General features: G+C 34.1%; 2 protein-coding genes across 2 annotated transcripts; both read left to right on the top strand.

Moving 5' to 3' along the window:
* The first annotated feature begins 3,428 nt into the window (after positions 1 to 3,428).
* On the top strand, positions 3,429 to 7,139 carry LOC145063786 (heat shock 70 kDa protein 16-like). Its single transcript, XM_079011367.1, has 8 exons — positions 3,429 to 4,632; positions 4,995 to 5,198; positions 5,320 to 5,427; positions 5,639 to 5,836; positions 5,946 to 6,092; positions 6,178 to 6,306; positions 6,386 to 6,516; positions 6,913 to 7,139. Exons 1-8 carry the CDS (start codon positions 3,463 to 3,465, stop codon positions 7,019 to 7,021), a joined length of 2,196 nt encoding a protein of 731 aa, XP_078867493.1. The 5' UTR covers positions 3,429 to 3,462; the 3' UTR covers positions 7,022 to 7,139.
* A 527-nt stretch (positions 7,140 to 7,666) lies between these two features.
* LOC145062040 (heat shock 70 kDa protein 16-like) lies at positions 7,667 to 12,143 on the top strand. The gene is made up of 9 exons (XM_079009654.1): positions 7,667 to 7,916; positions 8,167 to 9,394; positions 9,497 to 9,703; positions 9,913 to 10,149; positions 10,542 to 10,733; positions 10,849 to 10,995; positions 11,089 to 11,217; positions 11,354 to 11,484; positions 11,818 to 12,143. Exons 2-9 carry the CDS (start codon positions 8,228 to 8,230, stop codon positions 11,921 to 11,923), a joined length of 2,316 nt encoding a protein of 771 aa, XP_078865780.1. The 5' UTR covers positions 7,667 to 7,916; positions 8,167 to 8,227; the 3' UTR covers positions 11,924 to 12,143.
* Positions 12,144 to 16,514: the final 4,371 nt, after the last annotated feature.

Raw genomic sequence — 16,514 nt, 5'->3', positions numbered from 1 at the left:
GTTCTGAAAACCGAAATTAATTTGGATTCACGTGATTGGATCGGATCAAACCGATCCATCCAAACGAACACCCCTACTCATGCATGAACCCATTAAGACATTCAAGATCGAGACTTTACTGCTTATGAGACCCTTTTAGCTCTGAGGGTGGCAACCCTAAGCTCATAAACAAGATTTCACCATAAAGGTCCATTCTTGGGACCAAAATGACTCCAAAACCAAACTACACTAGATCTAAGCATTCTATGAGCTCCAACTTCCCAAGTTCTTCCTTGCCAACTTCTTCTTTTCCTTTTCTAAGCTTACACCACCAAAATGAGCTTCTTAAGGTTAAAACCGCACAAGAATAAGGGGATGAGGTGTTCTAGGTTATCCCTGAGGTTGGGGAACAAATAAGGAGGCTAGGGTTGAGCCATTAAGTTCTTTATATAGAGATTGGCCCTAAAATTAGGGTTTTTGGACATTGGACGTACGTCAACAACACCCACAATCATTTCCTTTTATACACCGGGCGTAACCCAGCTTACGATCACGCGCCTTCCACTTTGCATGCATGGTCCTTCCTTGTTATTTATTTTCCATTAGGGGCCTTTTTCGCCAATAACTTCAAAGAGTCATAAATCCTTCATTCTAACTTTGTTTCCGATAAACTTTATATCCACAAAAAGGTGGCGGAAAGCCCTACGCTCCCCTCGAAACCTCCTGGATAAAACCTGAGACCCATAAAAGACTGAATTGCCCCTGCTCTTTGGTTTCCGAGACCCCAATCGAATACTTTCAAATAGGGTGTTACAAAAGTTCTTCAACTAAACGAGTTCCTTGATAGCTTCTTTTATAGCCATATATTCCTCCTGGGTGGGTGAAAGGACAACACTATTTTAAAATTTGGACATCCAACTAATGGTTTTTCGTTTAATCAAGACAAATAACTTGTTGTGAACTTCCCCAAATCCACATAACCCCCCAATTCAACATTAATGAAGCCTTCTAGGATGACCTTTTTCCCCTTGAAACTTAGGATATGTACAAAGTTCCTTTTAAGGAGTACATAAACCACTTGACTCCTTCTCAATGCTGAAAGAAATAATGGTTTCTTAATTTAAAAACCTACGTTTTGGGATTTGGTCCAACAACTCTTTAAAACATCACAAGTTATGGCCTTCTAAATTTCCAAGTAGTCTCTATCCATAAATATCATCCCTATTTGCGAGAATATGTCATAATAATAATGTTAGCCTTAGAGAGCCTAGTGAGTAATATTAGAGCATGTCCTTGGAATGAAATTAGGTAGTGACATTGACCCAATTCTTAAGTCTTAATTCCTAAACCATTTTAAAAACATTTTATACTCTCGGATTCGTTTGCCCGATTTTTATCCCCCCCACCCCCACACACACACATAAAATGTTGATTTTCGTGTTTGGGCATTATACTTTGGTCATTTTCCCCCATCCATTATATAACTTAACTAATGATTAATGATGGTACAAACAATTCTAAATATCAGTATTCAATACAAATTTATCCATAAACTCAAACGTGTCTTAATATCTTAAGTTCTTAATGTCAATTGAGTTCAAGTATACACTTAAACAACATCAACATTACACTTAACGAGTTAAGTTTCTAACGACATATTACGAGTTTCTAGTTTACTTTTTCATCACCAAGTGATCTTGATGATCCTTATATAGCTAACTTAAGTACTTAACTTCATTCCATTTCAATTCCCCAATCACGATTCCCTTACATTATTAAATGGTTTGAATATCAACATTGGAGTTAGACTCTTAGACACACTTATGGTGATCATGAGCTTGCTACAATGATTAATATATTTCAAATTTCTAAAAACTTTTAGTTTTATTTGATTGAATCAAGACCCATAAGTGATTTAACTTATTTAGAAAAATCACTCATTTCCATCCTGATGGCAGATTCCATTAGAATCAACATTTAATGCTCATAACTTCCATAAGTCCCATTGGAAACACATAGCAATCAAATCACGATTTCAAATAATTACTCATATATTAACCTTGAAATCACTTAGTTTCAAGTTCATAATCTCAAGCTTATATAGAAGTCATAAATGCTAGAGTACAACTCTTCACCAACTAAGGTTCCAAATCCTTTTTTCTCTATATTTGGAGATGAAATCAACCACTTTGGGCGAAGGGATGACACATTGGTGATTCAATACAAGTTACTAGCATCAAATTATCAACAAAACTTAGAACAAATCATAGAGTTCTTCGATCAATGGTGGTGAGAGGCCTAATATGATGATTATTTCAAAAGAATCGTATGCCCCTTGTTTTCTCTGGTGATTTTTTTTTTATTTTTTTATTTTTTTTGCATTCAATATATCATGTTTTTTCTATACTAACATAATAAACTATATAAAAATTGGAGACTCTGAACCATTATCCAAACTACCCTGCCCATTGGTACGCCTGAGTTTCACCCTAGATTAAAACACAATGTGATAATTACTATTAGTATTAACTAATAAATAAACAAATCAACCATTCTAATATTTTAGTTTAATATAAACTAGAACAAACCTTACATTTTAAAATACATAGATATAAGACGTGTTTGACACGGAACGTTTGGGAGCGTTTAGACATTTCTAGCTTCTAGTGTTTGATAAAACATTTCGTTTTGAACAAAAAGTCTCGTTTCACACTACAAGATTTTAACTTTAGTTTAAAGATAACGATCCAAAATCGAAAAGCTACCTCACATAACATTTAACAAACCGCTAGCGTTTCCCGCTATCCACTTACCTCTACCAACTAGTTTTGATAGTTTTGATGAATACCCTATCTTTATAATGGTTTAACAAAGAGAATGATATCAAAGATGTAACTTATCCGGTAATAAATCCCATTGAGCCGAACTAGTCGGTTCGTATCAATGTCTCATGTCTATCCCAGCTGGCATTTACGATTTTGTTAGTCCAAATCAGGGCGCCAAAATCCACCCCTTAATAAACGCTATCTTAATCACGATTCAAATTCGAAAAACGATCAGGATTTTCCGAAGACTAATTGACCTCTATCTAAGTTCTATCTTACGAATTAAGTTAACACATATTTTTCACAAAAACTCACAGATTCAAGAAGGTACGCCTCTTTCATCTTAATACTACATTTGATATAATGTTCATATTTTGATATTGATAATTGATTTTGCGCGTTGCTTGCTCCCCAACGATCGAAGTTTGTGTACATATGTGGATGGTTTGGGTACTCTAACAATCTCGGCCCGAGTTTAAGAATATCGATTAATTACTGAACTAGGTTACAAAATTCTACTGGTAAAATGTTTATAGTTATGTTTACGACTTTTATGTTTTATACGAACTGATTGTTTGTTTGAATGAATTAGGTGTTGGTAAGTATTGTAATCGTTGATCTTTTGAAGAGCACAATTGTGTGTTTGTGAGAATCCAGAATGAGTGTGGTTGGGTTTGATATCGGGAATGAAAACTGTGCTATAGCAGTTGCAAAGCGTGGTGGGATTGATGTGTTGTTGAATGATGAATCAAAACGCGAGACGCCTGCTGTGGTCTCATTTGGTGAGAAGCAAAGGTTCTTGGGTTCTGCAGGGGCTGCATTTGCTACTAAGTTTCCAAAATCAACCATTTCTCAGATAAAGAGATTGATCGGAAGAGAATATAAGGAACAGAGTGTGCAAGAAGAGCTTAAGTTGCTACCTTTTGAGACCAGTGAGGGCCCACGTGGTGGTGTTTTGATCCATTTAGAGTATTTGGGCAAGACATGGACTTTTATGCCAGTGGAGATTTTAGGGATGTTGTTTGCACATTTGAAGCAATTGACAGAGAGGAATCTCGAGTCCCCTGTTGTAGACTGTGTGATTGGGATTCCATCATATTTTACAGACTTGCAAAGGCGTGAGTATCTTTATGCTGCTTGTATCGCAGGTTTAAGACCTCTGCAGTTAATGCATGATTGTACTGCTATTGCATTAGGTTATGGAATGTACAAGACTGATTTCTCTGGTGAAGGACCAACTGTTGTTGTATTTGTAGACATCGGGCACTCTGACACTCAGGTGACTTTTGCTGCATTTAGAAAGGGGAGAATGAGAATATTGTCACATTCTTTTGATCAGCACTTGGGAGGTAGAGATTTTGATGAAGTCTTGTTCAAACATTTTGCAACACAATTCAAAGAAGAACACGATATAGATGTTTACTCAAATGCTCGTGCTTCTATAAGGCTAAGGGCGTCATGTGAAAAGTTAAAGAAAATTCTAAGTGCCAATGCGGAAGCACCACTTAGCATTGATTGTCTGATTGATGATAAAGATTTGAATGGATTCATAACGAGGGAAGAGTTTGAGAATCTGTCACTAGAATTGCTTGAAAGGGTTAGTGTTGCCTTCTGCAAGGCTGGAGAGGATGCTGGTGTAAAGATTGGTGATATACATAGTATTGAGCTTGTTGGGTCTGGGTCCCGCATACCTGCTATTATGAGAAAGTTAACTTCGGTTTTTGGTAAAGAACCAATGAGAACATTAAATGGTAGCGAATGTGTTGCTAGAGGATGTGCTCTTCGTTGTGCAATGCTTAGCCCAGCTTTTCGCGTTCAAGATTATAAGGTTTTTTTCTCTAGCTACCTTTTACGAAAATAGTTTTAACTTATTAATCAGGAAACTTTGTTAACAACTAGTAAATGGGAAACTTATAATATATAAGGGAAATAATCAATAGAAGGCAGCTACATATAATCAATAAAATTTTACTCCAACACCCTCAATTATATTGAGTGTCAGGTAAACTTTTTCATGACGATTGTTTGTAACTTTGTATCACCTTCTCTCGAGTTTTCTGCCTTTGAACAAAACTCAATGGGAATATATTATAGTGTTTTGCATGCACTACCCTTAAGCAGTGTCATTGAAAATATACTGATATTATCTTTTTAAAGATTTACGTTATACTATTTTCTTATTGTTTGCAGGTTCAGGATTTATTTCCCTACTCAATAGGTGTAGATAACGCTGAAAACAAAAGAAAAACAAGACTTATGCTTTTTCCCAAAGGCAGTTCATTTCCAAATGATAATCTGATTCGTTTCAATGTAGATACTACAAATTATTATCAAGTCCTCTACACCAACAAGGACTTCCCTGCTGGAATAACACCTCATGTTGGTTATTTCATGGTAAAACTTTCATATGTGTGTGTGTGTGTGTTACAATATTTTGCTAGGCAGGCATTTGTTCTTACACTTGGTATACTTTTTCCCTTTCATATATTGGGTTAATCGATAAGTATCTTTTAAGGTGGGTCCATCTGAAACCGCTGGTGAGGAAAAAGCAAAGGGATTAGTTAAAGTGCATCTTAACATCCACGGAATTGTTGAAATAGAACATGCAATGGTAAGTATTGTAGTTTTTAAGGGAAGCTAAAGCTATATATAGTTTTAACTGCATATATATATATATATATATATATATATATATATATATATATATATATATATATATATATATATATATATATATATATATATATATATATATATATATATATATATATATATATATATATATATATAAGCCATGCATGCATGCATGACACAAGATTGTTTTCACCATGCAGGATGAAGAAGCAAGAAGGGGTTGGTCCAGGAGGCAGAGCCTTGCAGTTTCTGAGTTTTTAGATGTTGCGATGACAAGAGATGAACTACATGAAGCTCAAGAGAGAGAACAGTTTTTGGCACAACAAGACATAAAGGTGGAGCAAACTAAGGATAAAAGAAATACCCTCGAGTCTTTTATCTATGACACTCGAAGCAAGGTACCTGTCATTTCTATGGGGATATTAATTATAACATGATTAATGCACTTTGCATTTATATATATCATTTGTGTGGGTAATAAATTACAATTTTTTTTGTGTAAGTTAGCTTCTGAGTTGCTACCGGAGCTTCACCACAGATTCAGAGCTGGAGATCATCTTAAAAAATCTCCAAGAAACTGAAGAGTGGCTATATGAAGATGGCGATGATGAAACTGAACAAGTCTATATCGGAAAGCTTGAAGATCTCAAAAAGGTGTTGAAGTATATGCAACTTTTAAAACGTTGATTTTCTTTTGAAACAACGTGCATTACGTATCTAATCATGTTTGTTTATGCAGTTGTCGGATCCAATTGAAAATAGATACAAGGATGAAATGGCTAGAAAAGAAGCAAAAGAAGCTCTGCAAACTTGTATTCAAGAAAACCGTGAGGCTGCAGATTTACTGCCACCTATGCAGAAAGAGGAGGTATAATCTATAATTTAATTTGGTGATTATACTTTTTCTGTCAAAAAATTATCACTTTTTTTTTTTTTTTTTGTGGCAGGTTATCAATGAGTGCATTCAAGCTGAGCAGTGGCTGACTCATATTTCTCAACTACATGATTCGTTGGCCAAGAATGCCATCTCCATATACTGCTCAACTGCCATTAGTGGAATCACAGAAACTTTTAAGAGGTTAGATTTAACCAATTGTCTTGCTGCATTATCATGAATTGATTCACCTAAAACTCGTTAAATTTTAGTTGAGCTCAAGCATAATGATTGAATTTAATTGTACTATTTTCTATTATATCAGGTATAGATATTTGGGGGATAATATAATACTTTCCTTATACTATGTATCTTAGGGATATAATAGGAGCTTAACTTAGTTTGTGTAGTAACCTAAAACTCACATTAAGTCTAGAGTAGCACGTGATAATGGGGATGGTGGCATTGTTAGTTTATAGAAAACATAATTTGGTAAATTTGGCATTACATAAATAACACGAATTAAGAATCATGTGAATTGTCTTCAGTGCATTGGTTTTGTTCTTAGAAGCTGCAAAATGTAACTGTTAATTTCTTCAGGAGGTGCCAAGTCATGATGACATCCAAACCTTCACTTCCCAAATATGATGAACCTGTGGACTCTGATGAAAAGCATGATGATCCAGATGGCGTTCAAGATGATTGTTGATATAGATCTCTTTAGATTGGTGGGATCAAACACAATATATTCTACTTTCCTTCATGATCTTTAGCTAGCTAGCTTTCTATTTTGAAAACTTTACAATGCATCTGCTGGTTTTTGGCAATTCATATATTATTAGACAGTTCTATTTTTAAAAACACTTTGGTTTAAGGGCTAGAAAAATGCAGCCCCTGTTGGTGTTTGTTTTTTTTTTTTTTATTTTTTTTATTTTATTATCATTATTCAAGCTTTGTTCCTTTTATTTCCACATGTATGTTCCTTGGTTTTGATCATAGCCAATTAGCCATGAGAAATCATAAATGAATCAAATCATCTGGTTGAGACATAACAAATATATATATATATATATATATATATATATATATATATATATATATATATATATATATATATATATATATATATATATATATATTCATTGTACCATGAAAAATGCAATTTTGACATCAAACTACTCAAACTCCAAATTAAGTTCATTAACCATGGCCAATGAAAACCAAATTGTTTTGTATTTAACAACAGGCTAATTAAAAATAATTCCTTTTTACTAGCAGCCTTGCTTTAGATCTCCATTTGACCTAACAAATAAATTCGAGGCCTTAAGGTCACCGGCCCATGTTCGGAGTACTATTGAATCGAATATTATAGTCGGTTCGTCTCCACCAGTCTATCCCACTTGGATTTTTTGATTGGGCGCGCCAAAACTCACAAAACTCAAAACGTTATTTATTGCTAGTAAATCAACATGACGATTCATATTCAAAAACGACGTTGAATTTTAATTTCGACGACTACTCGATACCCTTTCCTTTTTTACGAATACTTTTCTGTTTTCGGTTTTCCACACACATTCTTTTACAAAAACTCACACTTGAAGCAGGTACACCTTTCATCTTACTCCTACGTACGTTAGATCGATGTTCATATTTTGATCATTATATTTGATTTTGCGCCGTATATAGTTTGTGTGATTAGTTTAAGAATATATATTACTGATTTAGGTTTTGAGTAATCTTTACTGATAAAACGGAATTCTGCGAGATGTCGTGCTTTACTGTTGTTTATGTTTAATTTATTTTGTATGAAGTAGTTTATATATGAACTGATCATTGTTTGTTTGGATGATTTAGGGTTTGGTAAGGATCTTCATCAGTGCTGACTTTTTGAAGAGTATTCTCGTGCGATTTCAGAATGAGTGTGGTTGGGTTTGACATCGGGAATGAAAACTGTGCTATAGCAGTTGCAAAGCGTGGTGGGATTGATGTGTTGTTGAATGACGAATCAAAACGCGAGACGCCTGCTGTGGTCTCATTTGGTGAGAAGCAAAGGTTTTTGGGTTCTGTAGGGGCTGCATTTGCTACTAAGTTTCCAAAATCAACAATTTCTCAGATCAAGAGATTGATTGGAAAGCTATATAATGAACCTAGTGTGAAAGATCTTAAGTTGCTACCTTTCGAGACCAGTGAGGGCCCATATGGTGGTGTTTTGATCCATTTAGAGTATTTGGGTAAGACATGGACTTTTAAGCCAGTGGAAATTTTGGGGATGTTGTTTGCACATTTGAAGCAATTAACAGAGAAGAATCTTGAGTCCCCTGTTGAAGACTGTGTGATTGGGATTCCATCATATTTTACAGACTTGCAAAGGCGTGAATACATTAATGCTGCTCTTATTGCCGGTTTAAGACCTTTGAAGTTAATGCATGATTGTACTGCAATTGCATTAGGGTATGGAATGTACAAGACTGATTTTTCTGATGAAAAAACAACTAATGTTATATTCGTAGACATTGGGCATTCCGACACTCAGGTAACGGTTGTTGCTTTTGAAGAAGGGAAAATGACAATATTGTCCCATTCGTTTGATCCGAACTTGGGAGGTAGAGATTTTGATGAAGTGTTATTTAGACATTTTGCAACACAATTCAAAGAACAACACGATATCGATGTTTACTCGAATGCTCGTGCTTCTATAAGGCTTAGGGCGTCGTGTGAAAAGTTAAAGAAAATTCTAAGTGCCAATGCGGAAGCACCACTTAGCATTGATTGTCTGATTGATGATAAAGATTTGAATGGATTCATTAGGAGGGAAGAGTTTGAGAAATTGTCAGCCAAATTGCTACAAAGGGTTTCTGATGTTTGTCAAAAGGCCATAAAGGACTCTGGTATAGGTGCAGATAAGATAGATACCATTGAGCTTGTTGGTTCTGGGTCCCGCATACCTTCTGTTACGAGAAAGATAGCTTCAATTTTTGATAAAGAACCAATGAGAACACTAAATGGAAGTGAATATGTTGCTAGAGGATGCGCTCTTGCTTGTGCAATGCTTAGCCCAACTTGCCAAGTCAAAGATTATAAGGTTTTTAATTATCTAATTAATATATCTTTTTTGGTACTAGTTTTTAAGATACCGTTTATGAAGATAAGGGTTTATGCTGTTTTTTTTTTCTTATCTTTGTAGGTTCAGGATTCATTTCCTTACTCAACAGGAGTTTTTTTTGATGATGGTAAAAGATGCCCTGAATTTACGTTATTTCCAAAAGGCAGTTCATTTCCAAGAAATAAAACTGTCACATACCATGGAACTACTACATCTCATTGTCATGTTTTTTATACCAACAAGACGGATTTCCCTGCTGGATTATCACATGAAGCTGGTTATTTCATGGTAAAAGTTTTATGTGTGTTTGTGTGTATATATATATATATATATATATATATATATATATATATATATATATATATATATATATATATATATATATATATATATATATATATATATATATATATATGGTATATTTAATATTGTATTACTTACACTTGATTTACTTTTTCCCATTCACATCTTGAGTTAATTGTTAAATATTTGTTTAGATCCGTCCATCTCAAGCTTCTGGTGCAGAAAAAGTGTTGGTCAAAGTTAAAGTGCATCTTAACATCCATGGAATTGTTGAAATAGAATCTGCATCAGTAAGTATAGAGCATAAACACCCTTCAAGTAAAAAGTCTTTTCGGTACTCATGGCCATTGGGGATAAAGGCCAAACGTCTTTTTCAGAATAATGCTGCTTATTGTAGATTTTCTAGTTCTCGATCGTCTACTGAACGTTATGTAAGTGAAATCATGCACACTTTAGATTATCATTATGAAAAGATAAAGAGAAACATAGGCTTTATTGAAATTGTATTTATTTCTAATCATTCTCTATCGATGTACAATTAATTGCTTACCATATGTTGGCCCTTTATGACACTACACTTGAAAAAAATCTACCCAATATAGCAGCAACAGTTACTTTATGTACGGATAACATCGCTATATATAAAAAGTAGATTTTTAAAAGTTCATACTGTATTAGGAAGAAGCCACGTATGATGCTATAATAAACAAAACATTTATAGTACTTTGCTATTTTTTGAATTTAACCCTTATACAAATGCAAAAACTTATCAAACTCAGTACTCCTCATCCAATATTGCTTGTGACAACATTTCACCATTCAGGCTGAGGAAGCAAGATGGGGTCGTGCCAGGAACCTTGAAGTTTCTGAGAATTATTGTGTCTTGACTACGATAGATGAGATACGTGTAGCTCAAAAGAGAGCACAAATGTTTGCAGAGCATGACATAAAGGTGGAGAAAACTAAAGAAAAAAGAAACACCCTTGAGTCTTTTATCTATGAAACTCGTAGCAAGGTACTTTTTATTATTTTTGTTGGTATTCATTAAAAAAAGTTTGTTTAAAACTTAAATTTTGATTAAATGGATTGCAAACAAACTGACACTTTTAAAAAAAAAAAAAAAAAATTAGCTTCTGAGTTCTTACTGGAGCGTGACGACAGATTCAGAGGTGGAGATCATCTCTGAAACTCTGCAAAAAACTGAAGACTGGCTATATGAAGAGGGAGATGATGAATCTGAAACAGTCTATATTAGAAGACTTGAAGATCTCTCTAAGGTGTTTACATATATGCAATTTTTAAAGCCCTTAATTTAGTTTACTTGCGAAACAGCCTTAACACATCTAGCAATCACATATTTGTTTATGTAGTTATTGGATCCAATTGAAATTAGATACAAGGATGAGATTGCTAGAAAAGAAGCAACAAAAGCTCTGCGAACATGTATTCAAGAAAATCATTTGGCTGCAAATTCATTGCCTCCTAGTCACAAGAAAAAGGTATTGTCTAGCTCTGTGGATCATAATCTACTACTCGTGCCTCAGGATATGATTTGGACAAACTTTCAAGCACTATTTTTATGAGGATGAGGAGGGCTTTTATGTACTTTATCTTCCACTTTATGTTTTCTGGCAGGTTAACGATGAATGTATTGAAGCTGAGGGGTGGTTGGATCATCTTTCTCGACTGCAGGATTCATTGGCCAAAAGTGTCACTTGTGTTTACTTTTTGAGTGCCATTAGTGAAATCACACAAGCGTTGAAGAGGTTACTTTCTTTTTATTGCATGATTTCATAGTGTATTAGGGATATTTTATATAATGCTTTCCTTATATTACCTATCCTATATATATATATATATATATATATATATATATATATATATATATATAGGTGCTTATAGCTTATTTTATGTTCAATCTAGAGAATTTATTTCTCTCCAAACAAATATTAATTAGACATAATTATAACAGAAGCCCATTACGTGGGTCGTGGCATCTAGGTTTTTTCTATCATTTAAAAGAATCATGTGGAACGGAGTGCTTGTGTTATTAGAAACTGTATTTCCTGATGTGCTACTTGCTCTGGTAATTTCTTCAGGAGGTGTGAAGCCATATTTAGCTCCAAACTTTCACTGCTGAAGTATGAGGAGCCTGTGGACTCAGATCAAATGCAGAATCCCAGTGAGATGCAAGTCGAAAATTGATGCAGATTTGTTTAGATTGATGGGAACAAACAGATGGTTTTTGAGTCTTCCTTCATGATCTTTCCTTTTTGAAAAACTTTATGATGAATATATTCGCTGTTTGCTGTGAGTACTTTATAATTGGGCTATATATTTACTTGAAAACGTTTTGTTGGATTTCCTGATCAAACTACATTGTTTATTTTGTTATATATCTTTAATCTATTCAAGCTTTGTTTAAGGTTTTCCTACATGTTTGTTCTCGGTTTATAAATAAAGTGTCAAGTATTAGCAATTTGATTGGGAATACTAGCTTAGATGGATTGTTTGGAAAAAATGACACATTTAAGAAAAGAAAAGACAAAAATTAAATGAGAATAAGTTTTTTATATACAATTACGACCACCCTATTGTATGTTGTAGTTTTTAAATATAAAAAAAAAATATATTGACAAGCATTTTAAGACATTCTGGACGTCATGATTTTTGATTGACATTTAAGACATGACCCAATTTTGGTGCACCTCATTGTTACTCAACACTTCAAATCTTTCATGAATAATAAACAACCAAACCCTACAACATGTGGGCATTAACAAAACAGAAACCAAAATAATACACTAAATTTGAAATGTTAATAAAAAACAAAGAGGTAATTACATAGCTTAAGTATGGTAGAAATATGCAGATTTACCCATTTGCAGATTTGAAGTTCACTAAAACCGGATGTTACTTTTATTATTATTATTATTATTTTTATTTTTCAATTTTACCATTTTTGCAAATTTACCTGGTAAACTGAATATTTCTACAAAGCTTAAGGCTTTAATGAACAAAATAAATAAATAAATAAATTTAAGGACTTTTATGTACCAAAAAAAAAAAAGTAAAACCTAGAATTTCTGTCAAACATAAGGGCTTTAATGAACTAGAAATAAAAAAAGTAAAATTGAAAAAAAAAGGTACAAACATCCAATTTTAGTAAACCTAACACCCGTAAAAGGTAAATTCATATATATTTTTTTCCTAACTTAAAGACTTTTATGTCATTATTCCAAAAACCAAATAGATAAATAACATCAAAATAAAAAATAAAACTAAATATATAACATCATAGTAATAAAGAACACACTTGGTAGTTTATAGGTCGGGTATATTAATGTTTGCAATATGTTTAAGGAGATTCCATCCAAGGTTGTTTGTGAGTTAATTTTTTGTTTTTCTAAAATCATATTGAATATTATAATACAAAGGTAAATAAAATATGAAGATCAATATGAACAATTATGAAAAGTTTGAAAAAGTAGACTTTATTTAAAGTTGAAATATAGTTGCTGGTGGGGTGGGATCACTACAAATAAAATGACATTTAGTGATTCACTTTGTAATATGCGGCACAAAAATAGAATGTCACTAAAAACGCTCCTACTAAAAGTCTTTAATGACACTTTTTGGTTGTGCTGCCAAAGCTTCCTGAACCAATGAAGCAAGGAATATGAGTAGAAGAGTGCTAGCATCCCTTGCTCTCTATCGATTGCTCACCGCCGTCTCATCCAAAGGAATAGAACCGGAGGGCGAACTTCCCATTTGTTCCCGTCTCAATGTAACCATTGATAGCTTTCTCTATTGAAATGTAATCCAGTTCCGACTTGTTGTTCAAAGGGTAAAAGGACAGAGGAAAAGGAATAGGTTAGAGACAGAGGTTAGGGACGATTACGAGTGCCTGTTCTGGTTCGGCCATTATCTCGACAATAATGAGACAAGCAGATGCAACGTTGACTTTTTTACTTTTTCTCTAATACCTCTTGGGGGCTTTCCCAGCCTACGTTGGTGGGGCTTTTGGATCCCAGGCATGTGATGATCCACCTTTCCTCTCATGAGGATATGGACAGATAAGCCGACGTTAATTAAACTAGGAGTCTAATTTGGTAATGGGCGGTTTATTTTTCTAGTTCATTTTAGGATCGCAACTTCCTGCGCAGTCCGTGCCAGTAGTGATATCCTAATTCAGCTACCTCTCCCACTCATCAAGGCAGAACATTAGAAAGGTAAACTATTTCCAAGAGAGACCGCTCAAAGAGGATCTAACTCTTTCTTTCCGGCTTAGCCGAACTACTTGGCTCAGATCAATTCACTCTTTCTTTATCGCGGATTCAATATCTTTATTACTAATTTTGTCTGGCAGTGGAAGTATAGTCATCCGCAACAAGAAAGAGACACAACGCGGTCGAGTGCCCAACTCTTTCATTCTTCGCTGTTGAGTCATCAGTGATCGTAAGAGAAGTGGCATAGTTTATCGAATATCGGATTTCGTGCCTTTACCACTTAGCTTTGAAGTTGAATGCCAAATAAATAGGATAAGGCCTGGGCCAAGACGCCTTAAGTCATCGGGTCGGCTAAGAGCTCTGGCCGACAACGAAACTAAAGCTTCACACTGGTCCACTCGTCCATCGGCTAAGTTCCTATTGAATGGGGAGAGCTAGGCTGCATTCACCATCAAATAACAGGGTAAAAGGCTACTTTCAGATCTCTTTCCATGTAGTCGTACTATGAATTTATGAGGGATTGAACTCTAGTCGTACTATTTGATATCATCTAGCAAAGAAGTCAGCTATGGGCAAGACTTGGGGCGGGCCACCAAAGCGGGTTTAGCTGGTTAGAGCTCAAGAGAATCGCTTCATGCCTTGCTTGTTTAGGTTATTTCGTTGGTCGCCTGATTTTTCAACCTAGATATGAATCCTCTCTCTCTCTGTTGTATGGATTCGGCTTCCCTACCTTCCCTTGCCATTTTTGAGTCCTGCATACGACGACTGACTGATATGAGATGGAGCGAGGAAGTGCCAAAGCCAAGGCTCACTCTCTCTCCTGCGCTAGTTAATCATATGCCATCCTTAGAGTGCAGCAGGGACACCTTTAAAGGAGAGTGAGCCATCCCTTTAAGAAGGGCCTAATCGCTATATCCCTTAATTGGGCTTGTTGCTCTGCATTGAACTCCTTTAGTGGCTTTAGAATGGAATCTGCCTTAATTACATCTTGAAGTTCTACCTTAGGAAGTCGATTTATTAGAGAAGCCATTTCGTTGTCCTGAAGTTCAACGTTGATAAATTTATTGTTTGGAATTTGAATCCGTTGTTCATACACTATTTTTGGCAGTTCAGGGAGGGATGCCCCCGAGGGCATCCCGATCGATTCAATCAACAAAGCAAGTGTTGTGAGCCCACCGACGAGTGAGGGCTAAACGGTATTTATAGATTGAAACTAGAAAACCTTAATTCCTGAACTAGCCTCATGAACAAGCTAGTCTCAATTCAAGTGTACCATCTTCTTTCTCATTTTGAGGAAAAGGTGCGGAAGAAAAAGGAAACAACAGAGGGATCCGAGTCGGACATAAATGGGAATGACATGAAAAGTCTTTTTCAAAACCTAGCATTAAGGGCGTTACGACGATATATGAGAGGAATGGAGAAAAACTCGTGATTGATGTGGAGGGGAAGGTATGTTTATAATATAGTTCAAGAAAGAGTCGTCTCATTTCCTTGCGGGTTTTAGTGACACTTTTGGTTATGCCACTATAATATTTTTAGTTTTAGTGCCACTTTTTTATGTCTTTAATACATGTGTTAAAATAAAAGTCATTTTCCTACTTTTGGGGGAATATACTTTTAGCAAAAAAAAAAATAAATAAATAAAAAAAAAATCAGAAACCAGGTTCAATTGCTTTTTTAATGCCATTGAAATTATAAAAGTACAACTAAGATTATAAATGGACATACCAATATCATTATTTGAAATAAAAGTTAATTGACAAACAATCATATGTTAAATAATTACAATATTGATAAATTTTTTGTTAAAGAATCGGAGTAAAAATGTTTCCTTTTTTATAACGCATTATATGTTTGTACTTTCTACAAAAACCCTCATATTATTCATAGCCATCTTTCTTCAAATAACTTGCTCAATTAACTTTCTTTTATGATCTTATCATCTAATTGTTGTTGAAGGTTAGAAACTTCTTCCTGCAAACAAACTATAACTTTAACAACTTTAACTTTCAGTTATAACATATATAAAGTTAAATAAGAAAATAATACAATATACTATTACATAGCACATCAAAGTAGATGGTTTCATTTTAATGTTCTATACACAACAATATTAACCAACAATTAGCATATAACAAAATAAAATTATAACTAACAAATACATTTTGACAAAAATGCAAGTTAAGATGACAAAATAAAATAATATATTAACGACGAATAGATAGATTTAAAATTTAAAATTTTGAATCATATTATCTAATGATAAATTTCTTTATTTTGTGTTTTATACTTTTAATAGTTTATATTTTATAATAACGTTTATTTCTTTTGTTTTTAAGCAAACTAAAAAATAAGAAATTTTTTTGTCTAGCGAAATAAAAGTTTTATTTGCTTCTTAATCACTAATGACTCATTAAGCACAAATTAATTACTTTAATCTTCTGTTTTTATATTAACAGTTGTCTTTTGCTTTTGCAGCCATAATTTAGTCTCTTCAATACAAGATATGATCACATCTTAGACTAGTGACTGTAAAGGATCATTTTGCCCTTCTAACACTCCAATAA

This window comes from Lactuca serriola, chromosome 7 (assembly GCF_051521515.1).
Source record: "Lactuca serriola cultivar US96UC23 chromosome 7, Lser_US96UC23_V15, whole genome shotgun sequence".
In the NCBI taxonomy this organism is placed as follows: domain Eukaryota; kingdom Viridiplantae; phylum Streptophyta; class Magnoliopsida; order Asterales; family Asteraceae; genus Lactuca; species Lactuca serriola.
Note: the sequence above shows the minus strand (reverse complement) of the source record. Positions and strands in the feature narration are given on the sequence as shown.